The sequence below is a fragment of the Trachypithecus francoisi genome, unplaced genomic scaffold, assembly GCF_009764315.1.
Source record: "Trachypithecus francoisi isolate TF-2019V2 unplaced genomic scaffold, Tfra_2.0 Lachesis_group16, whole genome shotgun sequence".
Lineage (NCBI taxonomy): Eukaryota > Metazoa > Chordata > Mammalia > Primates > Cercopithecidae > Trachypithecus > Trachypithecus francoisi.
The window spans coordinates 63571959-63599136 of NW_022681461.1; the positions used below are offsets into that span (position 1 = coordinate 63571959).

General features: G+C 46.5%; 1 protein-coding gene across 1 annotated transcript in view; it reads left to right on the top strand.

Moving 5' to 3' along the window:
- Positions 1-27178, top strand: part of TTLL11 (tubulin tyrosine ligase like 11) — a 294890-nt gene that overhangs the window by 100468 nt on the left and 167244 nt on the right. The window contains exon 4 of the mRNA XM_033237570.1: positions 16291-16866. Coding sequence (XP_033093461.1) covers positions 16291-16866 — 576 coding nt within the window. The remainder of the gene's footprint in view (positions 1-16290; positions 16867-27178) is intronic.

Consider the following 27178-nt stretch of genomic DNA (forward strand, 5'->3'; position numbering starts at 1 on the left):
TACTAAAAAATACAAAAAACTAGCTGGGCGAGGTGGCCAGCGCCTGTAGTCCCAGCTACTCGGGAGGCTGAGGCATGAGAATGGCGTGAACCCGAAAGGCGGAACTTGCAGTGAGCTGAGATCCGGCCACTGCACTCCAGTTTGGGCGACAGAGCGAGACTCCGTCTCAAAAAAAATAAATAAATAAAAATAAAAATAAAATAAAATAAAATATTCCTGAGTTGACACATTTCTCTCTGTGTCTCATCCTCCTTTCCATCCTCTCTGGGTGCAGTTTGGCCCTCTTGATCCCATGGGACATGTATGTTACCTATACCCCCTATGACAACCCTTTAGAAATGCCAAAATTGTATCCATGTCTCCTGGGCTTTTTTCAGTCTCTGGCATTCTACTTGGCACTGAGATTATTGTGATGAACCAACCAGATGTGGTTCTTGTCTTTTTGGAGCTTTTATTACAGTAGGAAGACAAAGACTACACAAGTGTGAGCAGGTGTACTGAGGCTCACTGCCCCATGGCCTCCACCAATGTGGTGTCATGGGCCCTGGGGCTGGCCAAACTGCGTTTGATTCCATCCATGGTGACATGCGTGGCCTCGCAGTACTGCTTTCAGTCTATCAAACTCAAATAATCACGATCTCATAAGGGTGTTGGAAAGATGAGCAAGAGAGAGTATTAATAAGAATGCTGTATTGGGAGACCGAGGTGGGTGGATCACCTGAGATCAGGAGCTCGAGACCAGCCTGACCAACATGGTGAAACACTGTCTCTACTAAAAAAATACAAAATTAGCTGGGCATGGTGGTGCATGCCTGTAATCCCAGCTACTTGGGAGGCTGAGGCAGGAGAAGTGCTTGAACTTGGGAGGCGTAGGTTGAAGTGAGATGAGATTGCACCATTGCACTCTGTTACCCAGGCTGGAGAGTGCAGTGGTGCGATCTCAGCTCACTGCAGCCTCTGCCTCCTGGGATCAAGCAGTTCTCCTGCTTCAGTCTCCCGAGTTGTTGGGATTACAGGCACCTGCCACCATGCCCAGCTAATTTTCGTATTTTCAGTAGAGACAGGGTTTCACCATATTGGCCTGGCTGGTCTCGAAATACTGTACAATGCCAGGCACTCCAGCCTAGACAATAAGAGTGAAACCCAGTCTCAAAAAAAAAAAAAAAAAAAAAAAAATGCTGTAAAGCGTTCAGCATCCTGATGCTCAATGCACATTAGTTTCTTTCTCTTTCTTTTTCCTTCCCCCAGTCTGACATGTTTGGAGCATCTTCCAGAAAGGGCTTAAAGCTCAGAACAAAATGATTTATCAGAGGAAAATCAGCCAGATTTATCTCTGCTGCTCTTGAATTTCACCCTTTGGTTAGATAACCATGAGGTACTTTATATTTTTATTTTATTAATTTTTTGAGACAGAGTCTCACTCTGTCACCCAGGCTAGAGTGCAATGGCGTGGTCCCAGCTCACTGCAACCTCCGCCTCCCGGGTTCAAGTAATTCTGCCGCCTCAGCCTCCAGAGTAGTTGGGACTACAGGTGTGTGCCACCACACCCGGCTGATTTTTGTATTTTTATATTTTTAGTAGAGACAGGGTTTCACTATGTTGGCCAGGCTGGTCTCAAACTCCTGACCTCATTATCCACCTGCCTTGGCCTCCCAAAGTGCTGGGATTACAGGTGTGAGCCACCAGGGCTGGCCAGGATACTTTAAACATTGTACAGGCAAAACACAAAAAAGGAATGTATGCAGCCAGGCCCGGTGGCTCACACCTCTAATCCCAGCACTTTGGGAGGTTGAGGTGGGTGGATCACGAGGTCAGGAGTTCGAGACCAGCCTGACCAGCATAGTGAAACCCCATCTCTACTAAAAATACAAAAATGTTAGCCAGGCATGGTGGCGGGTGTCTGTAATCTCAGCTACTCAGGAGGCTGAGGAAGGAGAATCGCTTGAACCTGGGAGGCAGAGGTTGCAGTGAGCTGAGATTGCACCACTACACTACAGCCTGGGTGACAGTGCGAGACTCCATCTCAAAAAAAAAAAAAAAAAAAAGGAACATATGCATATTTTGATTAAAGTTGAAGGCAAAAAAGTAAAAGATCTCACAGATTAATTGCTAAAGTGTTATAATATATATTGACTAATGTCACCATTGACTAACATTGCCATATCACCATATCTTATATATTGACATTGTAATCAGTCCACATTATTCATCTGAATATGTATGAGTGCCTATTGGTGTTCCCCAAGTACATTATGATTTTAAAAGCAATCCCTGACCATGCAAGTCTGGGAAGTGCTGGACCAGAGAGGTTTTATGATCATCTCTATGTGACAGATGAAGCTGATGCTGTCAAGTAACACATGCCTTGCTATTTCTTATACATATTTCTTCTGTGGCTGTTTAGCTCATGGTATTCTATCTTGACATCCTGAAACAGCTGTCCTGTTCAGACTGTAGCATAGCTGTTCTGTCTTTGTGGGTCATAGGTGAGGTTACCCTAAGCAGGGTGGACTTTCCAATGTCCAGTGAGTTGGCAGGGACATTCGACAGACTGGGGATCTCCTTTTTTTTTTTAAGACAGAGTCTTGCTCTGTCACCAGGCTGGAGTGCGGTGGTGCACTCTTGGCTCACTGCAACCTCCACCTCGCGGGTTCAAGAGATTCTCCTGCCTCAGCCTCCCAAGTAGCTGGGACTACAGGCGTGCACCACCATGCCCAGCTAATTTTTGTATTTTTAGTAGAGATGGGGTTTCACCATGTTGGCCAGGATGGTCTCGATCTCTTGACCTCGTGATCCACCCATCTCAGCCTCCCAAAGTGCTGGGATTACAGGCGTGAGCCACCACACCCAGCCACTGGGGATCTCTCTCTCTCTCTCTTTTTTTTTTTTATTATACTTTAAGTTCTAGGGTACATGTGCACAATGTGCAGGTTTGTTATATATGTATACTTGTGCCATGTTGGTGTGCTGCACCCATTAACTCGTCAGCACCCATCAAATTTACGTCAGGTATAACTCCCAATGCAATCCCTCCCTCCTCCCCCCTCCCCATAATAGGCCCCGGTGTGTGATGTTCCCCTTCCCGAGTCCAAGTGATCTCATTGTTCAATTCCTACCTATGAGTGAGAACATGCGGTGTTTGGTTTTCTGTTCTTGCGATAATTTGCTGAGAATGATGGTTTCAGCTGCATCCATGTCCCTAGAAAGGACATAAACTCATCCTTTTTTATGGCTGCATAGTATTCCATGGTGTATATGTGCCACATTTTCCTAATCCGGTCTGTCACTGATGGACATTTGGGTTGATGCTGAGCCTCCAGGGAATCTGGATGTTTTCCCAGGGGATGGGAAAACATTGCCTCTGCCATCTAAGGGCAAACTAAAGAACTCTGTCATGCTGAGGTGAGAGTATCTTGTAAACACAATTATCAGTGCTCTTCTCTGTGTTTATTTCCCTTCTCCTCTCCTTGAGTCATCAATAAAGTCTCAAAAGCTATGTCTATGGCTGCGGGGGCCTAAGGAAAGAGTTGGAGCCCAGGTGTTGTCCAGAGCATTAAAGGGCATCAAAACTTCCCTCCCTGTCCTAAGACCATTGTGGCTATGGTAGCCGCTAGCGAGATATCCCCAAAGGGAAAGTAAATTTGGGAGAGCAGTTGGGGCATCTGCTTCCCCAAAGAGAGGCTGCTGTCAGTGTCCCTCTCTGATTTATTAAGGAAGCAGAGAGGTTTCCTTTCAAATGACCACCCAGGTGAAGTGACAGACTGGAGATCAGGAAGCGGGTGCCGGCCTAACATTTCCTGGGAGCCCATGAGAGGGAGCTTAGCCCAAGGTCCTGTTGTCCCGTGGCTACCTGATGCCATTGAAATGAAAGTGGGGGAAACAGGCAGTGTTGATTTAAGGAATCCTGGCTTCTGTAGCGGCCCCCCAGTGGCACAGTAGGAGTTCCTTTGTACAAATCAGCTCAACTTGGCTTCCAACCATCACGCTCATTTAGAACACCCTGGAGTTTGAGGGTGATCACAGGCATGAACAAGTAATTCCTTACATGTCAACACCTTCATGCTTCTCCTTGAAATTTAAACCAGCAGTTGAAATCCAGAGGCTTGCAGGAGATCCGGTTCCCACTCTCATGGTATAAATGATCAGGCTGAGTGTCCCGTTCCTGGGTGGGCACTTGGCCGCCCCAACCAGGCTCTCTGAGTGGCTGCGTGTGTGTTTAAAACTATCCTCTTGGTTGTGTCAGTTTCTCGCCAGTTCTCTTTAGAGGTCAGAGCTGTTGCCCAGAAGCACCAGCTCTGTACTGCTGTCTCCGTCCACCCTGGGCTTGTGAACCTGATCCAAGTACAGGCTGTGCTGCTGGGACTCAGGGCGAGTGTCCATCTTGGCGGCCTTGACCCCTGAAGTAGGCTTAGCTTCCTTGTCCCACCCCCTGCTTTTTGGCTTACCACCTCCTGTGTGACCTGCAGGTCACCTGGCTTCGCTCAGTCTCGGATCCTTATTTGTAACATTATTAAGAACAGTGTTGCAGCTAGATGCAGTGGCTCATGCCTGTAATCCCAGCACTTTGGAAGGCCAAGGTGGGTGGATCACCTGAGGTCAGAAGTTCGAGATCAACCTGTCCAACATGGGGAAACCCTGTCTCTACCACAAATACAAAAATTGACCAGATGTGTTGGCGCGCTCCTGTAATCCCAGCTACTCAGGAGGCTGAGGCAGGAGAATCACTTGAACCTGGGAGGCCGCAGTTGCAGTGAGCCGAGATCGCACCATTGCACTCCAGCCTGGGTGACAGAGTGAGACTCGGTCTCAAGAAAACAAAAAACAGCGTTTCACACTCATACACACAAACAAGATACTGAAGAACAAAACAAAACCTAAAAAAGAAAAAAATATATATATCAGTAGATTTCTCATGGCTTAGCTGTGGAGATCAAGTGAAATAACTATTGTAAGGCGCCTCATAGGTGCTCATAAATGGTAGTTGTTACTGTTATGTATTATTATTAATAACATTTTAAAGTGTTACCAGAAAGGGTTCCTGATCCAGACTCCAAGAGAGGGTTCTTGTATCTCGTGCAAGAAAGAATTCAGGGCAAGTCCGTAAAGTGGAAGCAAGTTTATTAAGAAAGTAGACAAATAAAAGAATGGCTACTCCATAGAACAGCCCCAAAGGCAGCTGGTTGCCCATTTTATGGTTCTTGATTACATGCTAAACAAAGGGTAGATTATTCGTGCCTCCCCTTTTTAGACCATATAGTGTAACTTCCTGACGTTGCCATGGTATTTGTAAACTGTCGTGGCATGGTGGGAGTGTCGCAGTGAGGAGGACCAGAGATCACTCTTGTTGCCATCTTGATTTTAGTGGGTTTCAGCTGGCTTCTTGACAGCAAGCTGTTTTATCAGAAAGGTCTTTTTTTTTTTTTTTTTGAGACTGAGTCTCGCTCTGTTGCCCAGGCTGGGGTGCAGTGGTGCGATCTCGGCTCACTGCAAGCTCTGCCTCCCGGGTTCACGCCATTCTCCTGCCTCAGCCTCCTGAGTAGCTGGGACTACCACGTCCGGCTAATTTTTTTGTATTTTTAGCAGAGACGGGATTTCACCATGTTAGCCAGGATGGTCCCGATCTCCTGACCTCGTGATCCACCTGCCTCAGCCTCCCAAAGTGCTGGGATTACAGGCGTGAGCCACTGTGCCCAGTCATCACCAAGGTCTTTATGACCTGTATCTGTGCTGACCTCCTGTCTCATCCTGTGACTTAGAATGCCTCACCTTCTGGGAATGCAACAAAGTAGGTTTTAGCCTCGTTCTACCCAGATCCTATTTAAGATGGAGTTGCTCTGGTTCAAACGCCTCTGATAAAAGTATTAAGATGTGTTAATACTCTAAGTAATGTATTTAGGGCTGTGAGCATTCCTCTAGGAACTGATATACGGACCTGAAGATGATATGATTTACCAGAAAAAGTGTGGCCTTTGGAAATTTGAACACGCACCCATGTTCAGATCCTGGCTCCCCAGGGTATAAAATGTGTGATTGGGGAAATAAATTACCCTGTAAATCTCACTTTCCTTGCCTGCGATGGGAGGGCAGGTTGGTAATAATAATAGTATTAGGTTGAATCACATGCAAATGTGTGTGTGCGTGTGTGTGTAGCTGGGTTTGACTTATAAAAATTTCATGTGGCTCACTCTTTAATCCCTATCTCACAGGGTTGCTTATTAGAATGGAAAATAATGTATGGGAAGTGCCCAGCACAGAGCTTTTACTGCAGTCAGGTCACCTAGGAAGCTATTGCAGCAATTCAGGTGAGAAATGCTGAGACGATTAAGGGACTGTAAGACGTGTTCAGATACAGAAATGTCAATTTGGTGATTGGGTGGGGGTGAGTGATGAGGGAGAAGGTGATCTCAGATCTCTAGCTTGGGAGTACGGATGGATGGTGGTAATGTTTACTGTTAGAGGGAACACAGGAGGGGTAGAGTTGAGAGAAAAGACAATGAGCTTAGTTTTGGATGTGTCAAATTTGACATATCTAATTGTATGAGTCTGGAGCCTAAGAGAGGTACGCTCCAGAGATAGAGAGTGGGGAGTTATCTGCTTTTGAGGTATACTTTAACTGAAGTCCAGGAAGTGATTGGCATCACCCAGGATTAGCGTTTCAAGAAATGTCACCTGTGATCCTGGATACAACATGACAGCATTAAACCAAATGAGACAGAGGCGGGTTCGCATAAGCATTTGCTGAGTCCGCCTCCATTAAGGCTCTTCCAGTGCTAGCTGGGGACATAGTGGGCAAGAGAATCGACGGATGAGGGAAGTACTGCCCCTGCCTTCAAGGAGTAAGCAGCGTAGTTAACTCTGCCACTTTTTTGTAGGGTCTTGGAATATGGAGAGAAACCTCTAGTTACAAAGCCTAGAAATGAAAATTCTGGGTCAGGTACAATGGCTCATGCCCATAATCCCAGCACTTTGGGAGGGTGAGGCAGGAGGACTGCTTGAGCCCAGGAGTTTGAGACCAGCCTGGGCAACATAGCAAGACCCCGTCTCTGCAAAAACAGTAGACAAACAAATACATAAGTCAATGAAAATGCTATTACCTGTCTTGTAGGATTAGATCTCATGTATACATATTGACGTGCCTAGTGCACTGCCTAGCACTGATCAATACTGCAATTGCTCAATACTGCTAGTTTAGCCAAAAGAGCACTGGAAGGGAGGGCACCTTGTTTGAGTGTTGCAAAATAAGACATTGATATTCTTGCATTAAAAAAAATTTAGGCTGGGCGCAGTGGCTCACATCTGTAATCCCAGCACTTTGGGAGGTTGAGGCGGGTGGATCACTTGAGGTCAGGAGTTTGAGACCAGCCTGACCAACATAGTGAAACCCCATCTCTACTGAAATACAAAAATTAGCCGGGTGTGGTGGCGGGTGCCTGTAATCCCAGCTACTTGGGAGGCTGAGGCACGAGAATCGCTTGAACCCGGGAGGCAGAGGTTGCGGTGAGCCAAGATTGCGCTATTGCACTCCAGCCTGGGTGACAGAGCGAGATTTTGTCTCAAAAAGTAAATAAATAAATAAATAAATAATAAAAAGTTTAGTGTGTAAATTATGGTGGACCGCAAGGGACATAGGACTGTGGTGTGGGGAAGGAGGAAAAGCTGGGCCCAGTGATCTGAAGCGCCTGTGACTATAACCAGTCGTATACACTTGGAAGTGAGCTGAAGATTATTTAGCTAGTTCATTAGCAGGAAATCCTCACTATTGGAAAAACGATTTTAGCTGCAAGGGGAGCTTACTCAGCAGCGGAGTGTTATGTTCCAGGCGGGCTCAGCTGTGATGCCTTCCGGGCTCTCAGTAGGAGACTTGGGGAAGGAGAATGAGGCTGTGGGCCAGGGAGATGAGGCAGGCTGTGGGCTGGACTCTGATGGGGTGGCCCCCAGGAGTTGGGAAATGAGAGGCTGACACCCAGGTGGACCCAGGAAACAGCCAAGTCTCAGGAGACGGGTCCCAGCCACCCATGGGCGAGCACTGGAGGAGAGGATAGGCAGACACTGAGACTCTGGCCAAGTAGGTTGGGATGAGCCTCACCTAGGAATCTGATCACTTAGGAGGATGATCAGGAAACCAAGGCAGCCTAATACAGATAAAATGAAATGCTAAAAATAGTACTGTGAGAGGGAGTAAGTAGCTTGACCAAGGTCCTACAGCTAGGAAGGGGCTGAGCTGAGATCTGAACCCAGGGCAGCCTGCCTCCGAAGCCCACGTCCTCTCTGCAGCTGCTGCTCGCAGACATCCAGTACGTGGACTCGGAGGAGGTAAAGGGGAGCTGCAGTCTGAGGACCCCCATGTGCGCCAGGGTCACCCAGGGCCCTTAGGAAGCTAGGCTTTAGGCCAAGCAAGCTGGGCTTAGAACCCACGTGGTAGGGGAATTAGGTGGGACTGGACAGAGGCTGGCTGGAACTGCACTGTGGGGAAGGAGCGGGGAGGCCAGGCAGGGCTAACTCACCAGGCTGTGTCCTCACTCCCCTCAGCTCCAGCAGTTAGGGGCAGGGTGTGAGAAGGGACCCGAGAGGAAGATAGACAGTCTCATAGTGTGACTGGGACCTTCCTATTAAACAGGTTTCAGTGCCCCAGGCGTGTTCTAGGGAGGTTTTTGGTTGCTCACAGAAGGCTGCTGTTCTCCAAAAGCAGGGTCCGTTAAGTTGCACTGGCAGCAGGCTGGCATTGGGGTAAAGCAGGTGGAGAGGCTGTTCCTTGCCCCTTGAGTTTTCTGAGCAGAAGCACCAGCTGCCTTGAGCAGCCATGTGATGCTGTGTCCACCTCCACAGTGAACTTGAGAACATCTTCAAGGAAAGGGCAGTGTGGCCTGGAACTGACCTAGCTAGATGACTGTAGATTTCTCACTGGACGCTCTGGGCCTCCATTTCCTCATTCTCCATAGAGTGGAGAGTTGGCGATTACATAAAGTAATATCTTTGCAGAGCATCAAAATTTATAATAGCAGCAAACAAATGTATTCAGAACAAGAATGAGAGAGAGTACTTACTCCAAGTTTTCTTCTGAAAGATTTCTTCAGATGCCTGAATTAATTATGATAGAATCAGCTTAGGGTTGGATATCAGAAGATTTAATGTATTATTTAGGTTGGTGCAAAAGAAATCGTGGTTTGCACCTACTTTCAATGGCAAAACTTCTATTACTTTTGCACCAACCTAATAGTTCTGGTTCTGCTACTAGCTGTGTGGCCTTGGGCAAGTCTCCTTGCCCCTTGGCCTCAGTTTCTTTGTTTATAGTGTGTGTGTGTGTGCTCGCATGTGTGTACTCGTGTATGCATGTGTGTGCATATGTGTGTGTCTCTGTGTGTGTGTAGTGATGATTCCTTCCTGGGCCTCAAAGGGCTGGTCATGAAAATATGGGGAAGCTCAGTATGGAGAAGGACTTTGGGAAGGAAAAGATGTTTGTATAGAGGGTTGCAGGCCAGGAAATGATTCTTAGAGGGAACTTCCCAAGGGACCATAGATGATGGGCGGGGCTTTACAGGCAAAGAAGGGGCAGGAGGCCGGTGGAGGTCCAGGGAAAGCCGGTGTAAAGGCATCGAGGTGAGAGAGAGGACAGGAGGGAAGGGCAGGAAGCAAGACTGCCAGGGTGCGTTGGTGCTGTCTGCCAAGAAAGGGAGGATCATCCAAGCCATGTGAGGAGTGCACGCAAGGGGTCAGCCCCAACTCCTTGGGGTTAATTGATGCCATCGCTCCAGTAAACTCAGGGTAATCATCAGTGATAAGCCGAACAGGGTTGCTTTCTTTGCTGCTTAGATTTTCTTAACTGGAACTCTTCAAAAGCCAGGGAGTGGTGAAAATGTTTGACCGCACAGTGGCAGGCACTACTTCTCATGGGCCCGTGGTTTCCGCACTCACCACGGAGCTGAGAGGTCTGTTCGGATACCTGTGCTCCGGTTCAAGGTATGCCCCATCTGAGTTTAGAGTCTGAGTCTCATCTCTGTCAGACAGCAGCTCTTATTCTTTCTAAGCCTGGAAGGGTTGTGGTATCAGAATTAATCATCTGTAGGAGATAACGGACAACCTGGCCTGGTTCCGATGAACAGTAAAGGGCTTATGGAATATTATAAAGTCCTAAATTAGCTCTGTCTGGAGTCATGCAAATAATACTCATTTGATGAAGTGAATTCCTCCTCTCCTTGTGCCCACTTTCCTTCAATAAGACCTGCTCCTCTCCCTGTAGTCCCTAAATCTGTACCATCACCCCTCCCCAAATTGCTAAAGCCCCAAACCGTGAGCTCACCCATGACCCTTTCGTCTCTCCCTTTTCACATCCATCCAGTCACCATGTGCCCTGATTCTACCTCTTCTCTCAGCTCCCTATTTCAACCCCACTGTCCCTGCCCCAGCGCAGGCCTCCAGAATTTTGATAGCCTCGGGACCTTCCTAAAGCTGGCTTTATTCCTTCCAAACTATCTTCTTTCTGGGTGCTCTGGCGATGTGTGGATGCATGTACCTCATCAGTTGAAACTCCATCCTTCGCCTGCAGATCGAGTATAAATGCAAGATGTTTTGGGATCTGTTCTGCCCATTCCAGCCTCTGGCTCCCAGGTGCCCTCTTCTTCCTCTCCATCCTATCTCTGCGTAATCTGGCCCATTGTGAGGGCCTCGGCCATCCTCAGGGGCCTGATGACCCCAGATCGCTCTCCCAAGCTCCAGATACATTTCCCAGGGACCACAAACCTCTCCAGGTGTGCACCCTCCAGGGTCCTCTGCCCAGCTGATCATCTTCCCACTGCCTCCCCCAGCCTTTCCTCCTCCCCTTGTATTCCCTGTGACTACCTAGACATAGAGGAATTATCCTTTATGTTCCTGTCTCCCTCTCCCATTCACCCAGTTTTGTTGATTTTAGCTCCAAAATATTTCCCAAACCTCTCTCCTTCCCTCTGACTCCACTGCAGCCTCAGTTTGCGCTTTTCTTCTCTGCCCCAGACCATCCACCCACTTGGGTACATTTTCTATGTGGTAGCCTGAGGCATCTTCACGTAGTACACATCTAATTAAGTTGCTTTCTTCTCAAAACCTTTCAGGGAGTCCCCATCATTTTAGGACATTGCTCAAACTCCCTAAACCAACATTCGAGGGCCTTCCCTATGAGGCCTTACCTCCTAGCCAGGCCCGATCTTCCTCCATCCCCTTTCTTCTCATACATCCTTCATTTATTCTGGCATGGGCTCTGGAATCTGCCTGCCTGGGTTCAAATCCTGGCTTTGTGACCTATTGGCTGTGTAATCTTTGACAAGTTACTTGACATCTCTGGGCCTCCCTCTCCCTATCTGTAAAATAGGATTGTCATGAGGATTAAGTGAGATAATACCTCCAAAGTGCTTAGAACAGTGCCTGACCCATAGGAAGCCCTCAGCAAGTGTATGCTAATGCTATTACTATTATTGGCGGTGGTAGTGGTATCTGGCCCCTGCCTATCTCACTAGTGGGATTTCCATTGCACACCCCCTCCACCTCCTTTGTTCTCCAGCCATCAGAATTATCTGCAGTTTCCCCGAAGTGTCCTGCCTGTTCCTGCATTCATAACCCCCCACTGAAGCAGCACATCATCTGCCCGAGTCCTTCCTTTCTGCCTCACTGCTCTTTCTCCCATTCTGCCCCAACAGGCCATTCTTGCCCTTTCCATCTGGCCCTAGGTAACCTCACTGCAGACTGCCTTCCATCTTAACTGGACTCAGAAATTGCCTTGAACATTGAGGTAGGAATTTGCCCTGGCTCATGTCCCTGAGGCTGGCAGGGGCTGGCCCTGCCTCCTGTCTGGCATGCACTGTGTGACATTGATTTTGTCTACCAGAGGCTTGTTTTTGCCTGAGATCTGTAGCGTGTGCCTGTGACATCAAAGGTCTGAGTTGCTAAGATTGAATGCAAATCCACCTGAGTAACAAAGGAGTGCCCTAACTGGTTTTGACTTCCCCGGTATTGCAGACACAGTATTTCTTCAGAAATTGGCCTCTTACCTGCCCCTCATTGCTAATAATGTTTTGTGGCTTGATATTCTAGTTGCTGAATTTCTCCCTCCAAACATTTTAGCTTGCTTCCTCCAAATGCCCTGCTGATTTCCTCAAATGCCTCATAAATCTCAGATCCAAATCTCCTCTTATAGATCATCGCAATTTACTGATCCAAACAGCACATTGGGAACTCTCTGGCGTGATGAATGCCACTTGTGTGTTTATAACGCAGCCTTCAACTGTGGTGATGTCAAGATAAATCACGGTTCAGCACTTGCTTGCTGGCGGAAGCCAGGGACCTTAGTCTGACCCCTTTATTTTATAGGTGACTACAACAAAGCCCAGAAAGTTAGGTGACTTTCTTGAGGTCACACAGTCAGAAACAATTGAAAATCTAACATCCAGATTTTTTTGTTTTTCACTGTAGTACTATTTCTAACTTACCAAAAGCTGTGGCTTAAAAAAATTAAAAATTAATTTTAAAATTTTGGTAAAGTATACCCAAGATTTACCAGATTAACCATTTTTAAATGTATATGGTATGTACGTTAAGTGTACAGTGGCATTAAGTACATTCACATTTTTGTGCAGCCATCATCCATCTCCAGAACTTTTTTCATGTTGCAAAACTGAAACTCTATACCCATTAATCATTAACTCTCCATTCTCTCCCACCCCAGCCCTGGAAAACACCATTGTAATTTCTGCCTCTGTGAATATGACTGCTCTAGGTACCTCATATAAGTGCACTCTTACAGTATTTTTCTTTTTGAGTCTAGTTGATTTCACTTAGCATAGTAACCTCAGGATACATCCATTTTGTTCCATGTGTGAGTTTCATTTGTAGTGGTGTTTCTTTAAGACCATTTTAATATCTTAGTGGAGTATTACTGCTCAGTCGTGTTGGAATTTTGAACGGGGTGACTTTCCCAGTAGCGTTTTCTAAATGTCCACTAGGGGGCAGTAAAAACCACATAAATTTTTCAATAGGCCAGAGGAGTGCCAGGCAATTAGGCCACTACCTCCTCTGTGTATCTCTTTCAGCCATCCGTGTATACAGTTACAAGGCAATAGATTTCAGGTCCAACAGCGGGTTTAGATAAAACTAGAGATACCATCAGTTGTAGCATAAGTGCAAGTCTTCCTCACACTCCAGCCAACACCAGTGCAGAATACTTCTTTCAATATGTTGGTTTCAGGTGGTATTTTTATTTAATTCACTTAATCCAGTGATTCTCAGGCAGAGTGCTTGTCAGAATCACCTGCGGTGATTTTTCCAAAATACACATGCCCAGGTCTCATCTCAGATTGATTAAGTCAGAATTGCTGAGGCCGGGGCCCAGGTATATCGATGAGATTTTCATTCTGGTCCATGACTTCTTTTTAAGAGCCAACGTGTTACTTTTTAACTTTAATAGCTGCTGGGAAAGGGTCATTCTTGAATAAACCTCAGAGGAGAGCGAATATGAATTCTGAAAAATGTTTCTCTTTTTACGGTAGCAGTGGTGGAAGGGTCTGGTGGCTATGGGAACCACGTTCTGAACAATTGTGAGGGTTTCCTATAGATCACACCTGGGCTTTAACCAGCAAGGAACCCAGACAGAATATGTGAAACTGGGGCAGTCTGGCCAACTTAGGATCTACAGATATAGTTCCTGGATGGCCATACTCAGGGCCAAAATCTTTTAGGGTGAGGCCACAGCACAGACCTCAGTACTGTCTGATACATTAGGAGGATCTTTCCTACAGTAAGAAGAGGAACAAGAGATCTTCAGTTTTATCTTAGAGGTAAAACTTGAGGTGGGGTCAGGAGACCTCAGTTCTCATCCTGACCATATGAGTTGTGGGACCCAAGGGAAGTCATGTCACCACTCTGAGCCTCAGTTTCCCCCTTGACTTTTGAGAGTACTGGGTGATGTTGATCTCTGAGGATTCTTCTAGTTCTAAAAAATTCAATGATTCTATGAGTATTAATAATCTTGATTTGTATGGCACTATTCTGGCAAAGAGCAGAAGAAGTATTCAGGAATCCAATGAGTGACGGAGACTATTGACCAGGTAGTTTAATTTATTTAAGGCATACACATGGAATTCAAAGGAGAAAATATTGCTCTGGATAATATATTGAACTGTTAGTGTCTTTGGCATAGCAAAAGCTTTCCAGAGGGAAAAATTTCCTATCAGTGCAAACTTGACATTTTTCACTTCCTGATCCATAACTACCATTTGTCCAGCACACTTATATTTACTGTAAAGGGTCAAGTGTACGAATGCTTTGGTTGAATATTAAATAACTACATAAACGTCAGGGTCACAGTTGCAAGAAAGCCTCAGTGGAAGGCCCTGGGAGGCTTGCATTGATCTCTTGTGAAGTTCCATTCTCGGATCCTGCTGACAAGGGGAAACAATTGATGTGGACCATTGTTAAGGCTTTAAGTGTTTCTCCATTGTTAAAGATCTTTTACAAGCCTGGAAAAACTGATAGTGCCCAAGGAATTGGCAAAAGCTTCATTTAGAAATATAGGCTGGCCAAAGAGATAAGCACAAGCCAGAGTGCAGATGTCCTGGGTTGGGCTTACACAGCAAAGGCGGAGGGCTGAAAGGAGTCCCTCAGTGGGGCACCCACCAACTCAGCCTGCCAGGCACTCCCCTCAGATTTCAGAGGGGAACTTTCACACCAGAAGCTGCAGAGAGCGTGGCTCCTCTTTCAAATCCACCCTTACATTTCCTCCAGCTTCTCTCTGCTTGTGAAAACCTCCTCTCCTGCCATTTTAGTCCATCCACTCTCCATAGCTGCAGGAAGCACCTCACTAGCATCCGGGGTAATGGAGCGAGGATGAATTATGCAGATCCACAGGTCCAGACCGACTATCTGGACCGGTCTAGTGCCCGGACAGTTAATTATGTGAGTGTTCCACTGACCTGGAGCTGGGAGGAGAGCAGACACTGTGGACGACGGGATCTGGTTTCAAAAAGATCTCAACAGACGGAAGGATTGGTCAGGTCTACTAGATGAGCTTTAGAAGGGATGTAAACGTAAAACAAACATTTCCTGTGCACTAGCTCAGCTCCGTGTTTGGTATTGCACTTGGCCCTTTGTACGTTTTAGTTTATTTCTCCTTACATGACCCAGTGAAGGTAGATGTCTATATCCCCATTTTTAAAGTGAGGAAACCAAGACATGGTAGGATAGAGGAAGGTCCAAGGGCTTCAGTCATCAATCTAGATTCCGATCCCAATTCTGCCCCTGAGTTAGCTGGCAAGTCACTTCATCTTCTAAAAAGAGTGACAGCCAGGCTTTGAACTTTTTTTTTTTTTTTTTTTTTTGAGACAGAGTCTTGCTCTGTCGCCCAGGCTGGAGTGCAGTGGCCGGATCTCAGCTCACTGCAAGCTCCGCCTCCTGGGTTTATGCCATTCTCCTGCCTCAGCCTCCTGAGTAGCTGGGACTACAGGCGCCCACCACCTCGCCGGGCTAGTTTTTTGTATTTTTTTTAGTAGAGATGGGGTTTCACCGTGTTCACCAGGATGGTCTCGATCTCCTGACCTCATGATCCGCCCATCTCAGCCTCCCAAAGTGCTGGGATTACAGGCTTGAGCCACCATGCCCAGCCTGAACTGTCTTTTATTTCTCAGGTTCGAGATGCTTAGTCTCTTGCATTTATGAATGCATTTAATCCTCAAAACAACCTTACTCCTACTTCACAGATGGAAATGGTGTAGATAACTTAAGTCACTTGTCCAAGGCTGCAGGGTAAGGAGCAGGGCCAGTGTCTGAGCCCAGGCCATCTGACTCCAACACCCATGGCCTTAGCATCTGCTGTGCCCTCTCTGTTCCCGACATAAAAAGGCACAACCATATTTTCTGTGAGGGTTAGATGAGCTAATTAGGTAATCACCTGATATAGTGCCTGGCATTTCACAGGTGCTCATAAATAATATTAGCTCACCATCATTATCATTCTCAGCCCTATTTTTAGTCATATGACCTGTTCAAAGTGTAGCTAATAACGTGGCAAAGCAGGATTTGAACCCAGGTCTTGTGACTGCCAATCCACTACACTCGCCACCTCGCTCTGGAGCACAAGACTGGGGACAATCCTGATGTCACTATCTCAGTACCTTGTGCAGTGTAGTCTCCACGGAAGATGCTCAGTCCCTGCTCAGATCAGCAGGGATCATCTTGTCACTCATTCACCACACATTTGCTAAGGCCCCGCTCTGTGTTAGGGATCCAGAGGGAAAAGAATATAATGTCTGCCATCCTTTTCTCCCCCTCCAGGTTCGAATGGTGAAAGACGATGACCCCTCCTGGAAGCCCACTTTTATCGTGAAACCTGATGGTGGTTGTCAGGGTGACGGAATCTACCTCATTAAAGACCCCAGTGACATCCGCCTGGCAGGGACCCTCCAGAGCAGGCCGGCGGTGGTCCAGGAGTACATCTGCAAACCTCTCCTTATCGACAAGCTCAAGTTTGATATTCGTCTGTATGTCTTACTCAAGTCCTTAGACCCCTTAGAGATTTATATAGCCAAAGACGGACTCTCTAGGTTTTGTACTGAGCCATATCAGGAGCCCACCTCCAAAAACCTGCACCACATCTTTATGCACTTAACCAACTATTCACTGAACATCCACAGCGGCAACTTCATCCATTCGGACAGTGCTAGCACCGGCAGCAAAAGGACTTTTTCCAGCATCCTTTGTAGACTGTCTTCCAAAGGCGTTGACATCAAGAAGGTCTGGTCTGACATCATCTCCCTGGTGATTAAGACGGTCATCGCGCTGACTCCAGAGCTCAAAGTCTTCTACCAGTCAGACATCCCCACGGGGAGGCCGGGCCCCACGTGCTTCCAGGTAACCACTGCCAGTTCCCAGCCTGCGTTTCCAGCCTTAACCGGCCTCAAGAGGGCTCTCTGGCTTCGTGTGGGATGAGTGATCGGGTTGGGATGGCCAGAGGAGGGGACAGGGTTGGTGGTGCTGTGGGCTTGGGTGTTAAACCTGGGCCCAACTTCCAGCTTTCTGTTTGCTCGCCGTGTGATTTGGGGCAAGCTACTTCCTTTCTGTTACCTGTAAAATGAAATGAAGAATACCTACCTTAAAAGAATTAAATGAGATAACGTATGTAAAGCAGAGTTTTACATCCATTCATTTACTCATTCATTCATTCACTTGCTTATTCAACAGCTTTTGCCATACGCTTAGAAGGGGTCCGGCATTGTCCTGGGTTCTATTGAGACAGTAAGTCAGGGCCCTGCTTGCTGATGCATAGAGTCTGTTGTGAGAGACGTATAATTTAAAAAGCAGTTATTATGAAGGGTTGTAAGTGCTAGAGTAGAAAAGGAAACATCTGAGGTGCTGAGATAGTGAGGCCACGTAACATTCTCTGGGCGGGAGTGGCGTGGTCAGAGAAGGCTTCCCAGAAGACATAGCTGTCGAACTGGAACCTGGAGCGAGAGTTAGATGAAGCAGGAGAAACTGGGTAGGGGTGGGGGAGGCAAAGGGTTCCAGGTAGAAACGTGCTGAAGCCAGAGAGGTGAGTGGGAAGCAGGAGGCACTGGAAGAGGTTGAGTATGGTTGCCGGGTGGGGTTTAAGGCAGAGATGTAGGGAGAGATGAGGAAAGGTGAGGTGGGAGAGGAAGGTAGGGGCTGTGTCGAGAGCCTTGATATTGCCGGGGGTGGAGGGTGCAGTCCTTGGAGAATTTTAAGCAGGGGAGGATGCACTCAGATTTGCATGTTACAAAGAACAGTGTGTCTACAGGGTAAAGAACACACTGAGACAAGACCAGAAGTTGGGAGGTCCCTAGGAGACAGTTGCTTTCACACAAGCAGGAGAGGACACTGGTTTGGACTGGGAAGGTTGTGGTGCAGATAGGGGGAATAGACAGATCTGGGTGACAGGGAAGGAACTAGAGGGGCTCAGTTTGGTGACTGGATGAGGCTGGAGAGAGAGGAGAGAGGGTGGCAGTGAGGGCAGGGAGGAAACGAGGCTGATGTACAGGTGGCTTGGGTACTTGCATGGATGGATAGAGGCCCCTGAAAGAGGACCGGGCTGTTGGGGGAAGGTTGGGAGTTGGACTTAAAGTGCCTATGCGACATCCAAGTGGAGAGATTGAGGGAACAATTGGATATTTGGAGCTTGGAGTTCAGGAGACAGAGGTCTGGGTTGGGGACAGAGATGGGAACTCATCAGCAAATGGTGACCAAAGAGGGTGATGAGAGGACTGAGAAGACACCTGTGGGCATCATCATTTCACTAAGGGACAGGCAGGGGAGGGGGAGGGAGCCAGGAAAGGAGGCCAAGAAGCAGCGTCTTGAGATAGAATAAATATCAGGAGGGAAGGAGCCCGAGTGGCAAGGAGGAGGTGCTCGGGGAAGCAGGCAGGGATAGCACGTCAAATGCTGCTGAGATGCTGGGCAAGACCAGCCCTGAAACTGTCCACTCCACTCATAAGGAGTTGACTGGAGAATTGTCTTCAGCAGAGTGATGGAGCCAGGGCCAGAGTCTGGTGGACTCAGCCAGAGTGTGGGAGGGAAGGAAATGAGGAATGAGGCTGAAACATTCTTACAGGCCATTCAGCTGTGACAGTGCGGGGTGGGCAGACATGGTGTCCATACACTCCATAGGTACACACTTTCCTGCCCCCAGATCAATCAGTGAGGGGAGGAGAAGAGAAGAGGAGGAACCTCTGGCACCCTCTCCATCTAATCCTTAAAGTCATTTTGTAGCACTCGATATATATGAAAAAAGAATACATGGAACATACTTGTAAGCCATGAAGCCAAACAACAAAATGATTATCTCAAACCCTCCTCCCAACCCAAGATCTCCAACCAGTGTGTTTCACCCCCATACCATGTCCCTGCCCAGCTCTGGGATAGACATTACCCTGAATTTTATGTTTATTATTTCCTTGCTTTTGAAAATACTTTTATTAGGTGTGAATGTATCCCTAAACAATATATTGTTTTGTTTTGCTTGTTTTTGAGTTTTATAAAAATGCTATTATAAAGTATGGAGTCTTCTGCAACATTCTTTTCCACTACACATAAGGTTTCAAAGGTCCACCCATGCTGGTGGGGGTCGTGGATACTGTCTCATCTGCACTGTTGTAGATTCCATTGTGAATATGCACAATTTATTATCAGTTCTTCTGTTGAGGAACATTTGGGTTATTTCCAGTCTACAGCAGGCAGGTGACAGGTCTCTTGGGACAAGAAGTGAGAAGGGAGGGAGTGGGGCAGTGTCTCTAGTGGTTGGGGCATTCGTTCAACAACAGAAGAGGAGGCTGGTCCCAAAGTGCAGCCCCAAACCCACAGAGGACACCCCAGGGGCTGGGCGCCAGTCAGCAGGATTTCCAGGCAGGCTAGAGGGGAATTTTTGGAGGGGAATTCAGGCCATGATCAGTACCAGGAAGGGGTAATTGCCATCCAGAAATTTGTCCCGAGAAACTGGACCCCTGGCCTTTGGTTCCCAGGGAGAATGGACAGCTCAGCCATCAGGTAGGAGGCTTAAAACATTAGAAAGGAGAAAAGGGCAGAAATTAGAGGTAGGACCAGAGGAAACAAGTCCCGACCTAAGCCATCAAAAAGTTAGGGTCAAGGAGATAAGTTGCAACGTGGACATGTCCAGGGGTCATCCCGGGGGACCATGCGGTCAGATCTGTTTGACAATGACAGCTATTCCAGGAGTATCATGTGGGCCCGGCATGCAGGGCCAAGCCGCAGAGCCCTGGTTTGGACCGAGTGGCAGGGTGGAGGGCAAGGCTGGTTGTTTTGCTGCTTGTCTTGCTGTGGACAGGCACATGGGTTAGCCATCAGTAGGGCCCAAGCTGTGGGGAGCTGGTGGAGGGGGCAGACAGGGAGGGAGCCACTGGTTTGGACAGATCATGTCTGCAAATGGAACCACAGCCTTGGGACTGTTTACCACTGCTTGACCACACTAAATGCTTCCAGGCCTGGGTGAGAGGAGGAGCACAGGGGGAGGCCAGGCTCAAGGAAGCGCTCTTCCTCTTTCCAGCTGTGCGGGCTTGGGCATGTTTCTTCACCACTCTGAGCCTCTGCTTCTTTCTCTGTAAATCACCTACGCTCACTTCCCTGCCTGCCTTTTGTGAAGTAATGTGGGTGACAACACTTCGACCGGGTATAAGGTATTAGATATTTGGAATTTGTCTTACCATACATTTCAGATTCCGAGTCATTAAGGGAGAAAATTGTATCCTTTTCTCCTTGGAGCCCTCTTTTACTTTATTCTTATCACTTGTAAGAACACTTTTCAGTTTGGGTCTCACATACCTGAGCTGACTTGGAACCTAGAGATTTAGGGACCTGGTTAGGTTCTGCCATTGACTTGCTGTGTGTTCTTGTGTATAAGTCACTTAACTTCTCTGCGCCTCATCTTCCTTGTCTGCCTCACCGGGTTGTTGTCAAATTCCAATATGATAAAGATTATGAATGGCTTTTCAAGCTGTAATGTTCTGTGCAGATAGAACACATGACTTCTTTGCCATACAGCCCCTCTGGCTTGTTGCCTAGGCTTGACCCAGATTGCAGCATTCCAGAACATAAACTCTAGCCAAAGAAATTACATTTATCTTAAACATATGACGGTGACCCCTTTCCAGTCATAGCCACAATAACGACTTGGGAAATTGTGATGGCCCAGAGCAGTTGTGGGCACTGCTCAGGCTGTGGGCAGGTTTCCTGTAATCTGCTGCTAAGGAACGTGGCTTCCCTGTCATTCCCAGCCTGTCCCCTGTCATTGCCTAGGTAACTCCCAGCAACATATCCTCATGTCAGTCTTCTTGAGGGCACCAGTGTGACTCTGGCTTGTACAGCAAGATCTGTCTCAGTGTAGATGAATCATATGGCAGAAATAACACACACAGAGGAAAGGCTTCCAGCTCAGCTTTCAAGAACGTTCTTTCCCAGTTCCATTGCTTGGTCTGTATCTTCTTCTAGATCCCTGTATCTAATTCTCTCCTTGATCCTTTCCCTTAGATGCCTGAAGGAGATGCTGTTCCTAAATCCTAAGATGTTTCTCCTCTTTATTCTTTGTTCTTTTTGACCTCCTCCTTACCCTTCAGACCAGTTACCCCAAGGGAAGAAGGCCAAGGAACAATGCAGCAAGCGGTCAAGGGCTTGGATTTGGTTTTTAGACGGCCTGGGTTTGAGCTAACCCTGGCATCTGTAGCTGGTCTTCTTGGCAAGTTAACAATTCTTAGCCTCAACTTCCTTATCTGCAGTTAGAGACCATATTTGTACCTCCCTCTCAGAATTATTGTAAGTGCAAATAAGAGCAAACTAGGAAGAATATTTAGCACAGCACCTAGCACATAGGAAGCACTTAATAAATGACAGTTTTTACAATTATTCCATTGTTTGTTATCTGTAACCACAACATCTCTCAAATTTGTCTATGACGAAGTGCCTTAAAATTATAAGAAACCATGAAATATTCACATTTTAAACTTAACGGGAACACGAGTGTTCCAAGGAGCATAGTTTGAAAACCATTTCCCTAGCCTGGCATTTGTCACCCCCGACCCCGGCCCCAATCTAGCTTCCCTGTACCCTCCCTGAGCCCTGCAGTCTTGAAAAACAGATCCAATTGCTGTCTTGGACATAATTTGTGCTTTCCTATTGCTGCCCTTTGGTTCTCTTCTGTCTTGGCTGACCTGGCACGCTCTCTCCCATTCTTGCTGTTTCTTGAACTTCAATACCTTCTAAGGTGCTATTCAAGCCCCATCTCCTAGATAAAGCTTTCCTCCAAAAACCACTTCTGATATTTCAGCTTCTTCTTCCTTTGGACTTTAACACATTCCTGAGCACCCACTGAGAAAAGCCCTGAGCTAGTATGGGCGTGTGGTTATGGATAAGATAAGGTCCCTGCTCTGAGGGGGTGCACAGTGTAGTGGGGAGAGCTGACTCATGAGAACTCCAGTCCCTTGTAAAAAATGCTATGAGAGGGTCCATGTGGGATGCTGGGAGAGCCCAGAAAAGGGAGTCGTTAACTTTGCCTAACCCTGTCAGGGAAGGCTTCCCCAAGGAGGAGATACTTAAACTGGAGCATAAAGCATGAATAAGGGTTTGCCAAGCGGCATATGATAAAAGCATACACTCCCAATTTTTCTCCTATGTCCCTGGCTGCTGCTTCTCAGCCTCTTCTTCTGGACCTGTCAGTGTTGGAGAGTCTCAGGGCTCCATCCTTGGAAAGGTGTCCACCTATTGACATTCATTCCTAAATGATCCCACGTAGCCTCCATGGCTTTAAGCACCAGCTCTGCGCTATTGGTGCCTACAGCTGTATTTCCAGTCCTGACCTTTCCTTGAGCTCCAGACTGGTATATCCCAGTGCCCACTTTAATTTTCTACTTGGATAGTTAATAGCCATCAAACGCTGAACATGTCCAAAGTCAAGCTCTTGACTTCCCTCCCAAACCTACTCTCTATCATCTTTACTGTTTCAGTAAACGAGTGCCATTCAGTCAGTCACTCAGTCCAAAAGCCTGAGACATCCTTCTTTTTTCTGTTTCCCTCCTTCATACATCCAATCCATAAGCAACTCTTACAAATATCCTTTAAAATATTCCCAAATGCAACCACTTCTAACCAACTCCACTGTTGCCATCCCAGTCTAGGCAGCCATCACCTCACACTTGAATGGCTGCCATAGCTACCTTTGCTGCCTATAGCCTATTTTTCTCACTGTAGCCAAGGAGATGCTTTGAAACGCAAGCTGGATTCAGTTACTTTCCTCACTGAAACCCTCCCAATGGCTTTTTCATTGCACTTACAATCCTGGCTCCTTCTCATGGTCTACAAGATGCAGCACCATCTGCCCCATGTCTATCTGACCTCATCTTCTGCCCCTCTCCCTCTCGCTCACTCATTGCTGTTCTTCAGAAGTGGCCTTTGTTCTTGCTGTTCCCTCTGCCTGGACTACTCTTCCCCAGCTATTCAAACATGACTTATTCTTTTTATTTTTTTGAGATGGAGTTTCACTCTTGTTGACCAAGGCTGGAGTGCAATGGCACCATCTCAGCTCACTGTAACCTCCGCTTCCTGGGTTCAAGCGATTCTCCTCCCTCAGCCTCCCAAGTAGCTGGGATTACAGCTACCTGCCACCATGCCCAGCTAATTTTTTAAAATATTAGTAGAGACAGGGTTTCACCATGTTGGTGAGGCTGGTCTCGAACTCCTGACCTCAGGTGATCCACCCACCTCGGCCTCCCAAAGTGCTGGGATTACAGGTGTGAGCCATCCTGCCCAGCCCAAAAATGACTTATTCTCTCACTTTATTCAGCCCCTGTCCATATGTCACCTCCCTGAGACTTTTGCTTCTGGTGATGAGGGAGTAACAAAGACTAAATGTAACCTTCTGCAAACAACTAGACTATCAGAAATATATATGAATACGTACATGAAAGAAGCATTTTCAGACTTTGGACCACAGATAGCTCAGCACTGTGATCTCTGAGAAAAGGGGGAAGAAACCAAGGTGAGTCTTATGGTTGCCTGAGCTTTTCGTCTGGGGGCAATTTTTGGAATATGGACACAGAGGAGGTGAACCTAAACAGCGTCCAGTGACCTCACTGAGTTGAGGAGATGAAGATTGAAGTTTGGGAAGGCTAAGGTGGCTGGAAGTTGTGGGGCAGAATTATAGAAAGGAAGGAGCTAAGCAGGAAAAGAGCTCCAGAAAGCTGCATGGGATCTCAGTGGGTCTCTGCTGAGTCCTAGGCTGTGCATGCATGCAGGGTTAATCCACAAAACTGGACAAAGAATAATTGGGGGACTGATAAGCTGAACCATTTCCAGGTCTCACACAGGACAGGGAGGCATTCGAGCACTGAAAAGTCAGAGTGAAGAGTCTTTGGTGATGGCTGGGAGCATGCAATGGAGTCTCCAAAGAAGTTCTGCCTTAATGGGGAGGGTTAAATCTTCCCTAGGATGAAGGTTACTCTAGATCCATCCTATTCACCATAAGCAAAAGGCTTTGAAGGCATCAGGCTGATTTGCAAATAACTGACTGCCAAAACAAAGCCCAGCACTTTAAAAGGAAGACAAAGTCCAGACTCTCAGCATTTAAATATCACAATGTCCAGCATTCAATTATAAAAAATCTCTAAACATTCCACAAAACAGGAAAAGGTAACCTTTACCAATGGGGGAATCATTTAAGAGAAACAGATCCAAAAATATCAGAAATGATGAAACTAGCAGGAAAAGGATACTAAAACAGCTGTTATAACTATATACAGAAATTTTAAGGAACATATGAGCTTAGTGAAGAGAGAAATGGAAGCTAGTGAAAAGAGCCAAATGAAACTTCTATAACAGAAAATATAATCTCTGAGGTGAAAATATCACTGGATGTGATTAACAGCAAATTAGACGCTGAAGTAGAAATCATCAGTGAACTTGAAGACATAGCAATAGAATGTGTCCAAAAATAGAGAAAAATGACAAGGAAAAAAAGAACAGACTCTCAGTGGACTATGATCCAACATCAGGTGGTCTAACGTGTGTAATTGAAGTCCCAGGGCAGAAGAGAGAGGGAATATTAAAAACTTTTGAAGAAATAATGGCCAAAATTTTCCAAATTTGAAAAAAAACTATCAACCCACAATCTAAGAAGCTCAAGACATTCCAAGTAAAACACACACACACACTCCTCCCCACATTGTAATCACACTATTGGAAAATCAGTAATGATCAGAAAATCTTAAAAGCAGTCAGAAAGAAAAGATACGCTATGTTCAGAAGAACAAAGAATAACCACAACGTTCTCATCAGAAACTGTTCTGGCCAGAGACAATGGAATGACAAGTGTCTCCTCTTTAGCAAGGCCCCCTGGCCCTCCTGGGTGGATCACCAAATGCTCCCCTCCACCCACTGTATCACACTCTGTGCTCTTACCTCGCTCTCATTATTGACTTGCTTGTGGTATCTCTTCCCTCTAAAACGTAAGCTACAAGGGGGTAGGAGTTTTGTCTTATCACTGCTTTATGCTCAGTGCCAAGAACAGTGCCTGGTATCTAGTAGTGCCCAATAAATAATTGACAAAGTAAGTAATGCCTTCAGGCAGAAAAGTATGAGGGCAGAGAGCAGTAAAGCGTCCTTGAACTACTAATGTTTCAGCACAATGAGAGCCCAAGATGTGTAGTAGTAGCAAGTGGGAGGAGATAAAGCTGGAGTGTTGACAGATGTCAGGCCATAGAGCAATTTGTAGGACATGCTGTGGGACTTGGGCTTCATTTTGTAGACAGGGATTTTAGGCAGAGGAGTGTTAATAGTCTATTTGCACTTTAGAAAAATGGCTCTGGCAGCCCCTTGTGTCAGATGAATTAGAGGGGCGAGTTTGAGAGCAGAGGAAAGGCGAGAGATGGCACAGACTTGCAGAGAGTAGAAGCAGAGGGAATGGGCCATGTCTGGAAAGTTTTTTAGGAGGTAGAGTATGCAGGTGTTAGTGACCAGCTGGTTGTAAGGGATAAAGAGGAAAGTTTTCACTTGTGTGATTGGGTGGATAAGGAATACAGAAAGCAAAGGAGATTTTAGAAAAATACGGTGTATTTGTTACCTATTGCTGTGTAGCAAATTACCCCAAATCTTAGGAGCTTAAAACAACAAATATCCACTGTCTTGCAGTATATGTGGGTCAGGAATTTATGCTTAGCTGACAGCTTTTGGCTCAAAGTCTCTCGCAAGGCTGCAACCCATATGTTGGCCAGGACTGCAGTCACCTCAGAACTTCACCGGGGAAAGCTCCTTCTCCAAGCCCACTCCCATGGCTGTTGGCAGGTCTCAGGTACCCCCTGACTGTTGGCTGGAGAAATCAGTACCTTGTCACCTGGGCCTCTCCATGGGACAGCTCACGACAATGTGGCAACTGGCCTCCCTCGGAGTGAGTCAGCAAGATAGTGAGAGAAAGCACCCAAAGATAGAAGCCACAGTCTTTTTATAACCCAATATTAGAGAAGACATTTCATCATTTCTGCCCTATTCTATCTGTTAGAAACAATTCACTGGGTGAGGTCACACCCCAGTGTGTGTGAGGGGGAATTACACAAAAGGAATGAATACCAGGAGGTAGGGATCATTGGGACCATCTTAGAAAGAGTTGATGACAGAGTGCATTTGGATACGCTGAATTTGTGGACTCTAGGACCTCCCAGTTGGGGATACTCTGGATGCAGATGGAAGTGTAGGTGTGGGGCTCAGGAACGAACCCCTGTTGTTGGGCTGTAGTTTGGAGCCTTCACATAAATTTATAATTAATGGCTCAGCAATCTCCCCAACTTGATTTGAAGCTTCTAGAGGTCATGAATGAAGGACAGATACCTTTAAACTCCCCAGGGAGCCCCTCAAGTAGGAAGTTCTCAACACATAGTTGCTGATTGAATTATTTGGGGAGGCAGAATATCACATGGTTGAAAAGCTCTCTCTCCGTTTGACAATCCCTGCTCTGTTAGAGGGACTTGGAAAGAGGCTTTCCCCTTTCTAAGCTGCATGTTCCTTGTCTGCACAAAGTGGATTTTTTTTAAAAAAAGAAAGTACAGCTTTTTTTTTCCTGGGAACCCCAGTATATCACATTGGTAAAAGGTAAAATTTGATCTGATCGGTTGGCCTCCCCCTTGCGACCCCAGAAAAGAATCCCAGTTTGAAAACCACTGGACCAAGTAAATACCTGATTTTCTGCCAACTGGGACATTCTGTGATTTTATGACAGGATAACTCTACATCTCTCCCAGTTATGTGATTCTGTTTATTAAGATTCATTGATGCTACATATTTTATTGGACTTTTGAAAAGAAAATCATGCATATTTCCTTGAACTTATGAAAAAATGTCATAAAGCTGACTCTCATTAAGCACTTTCTATGTATCAAGCACTGTGCAAAAAATATTATATTGCATTATCTTTATTTAATCTTTTCTCCCCTACTGGAGTCTAAGACTTTGTTTAGATCACTGTTGTATTTCCAGCAGCTAGAATAGTTCTTGGGACATAGAAAGCATTAAATAAATATCTTCTGGGCTGGACGCGGTGGCTCATGCATGTAATCCCAGAAATTTGGGAGGACAAGGCGGTTGGATCACCTGAGGCCAGGAGTTTGAGACTAGCCTGGCCAACATGGTGAAACCCATCTCTACTAAAAATATAAAAATT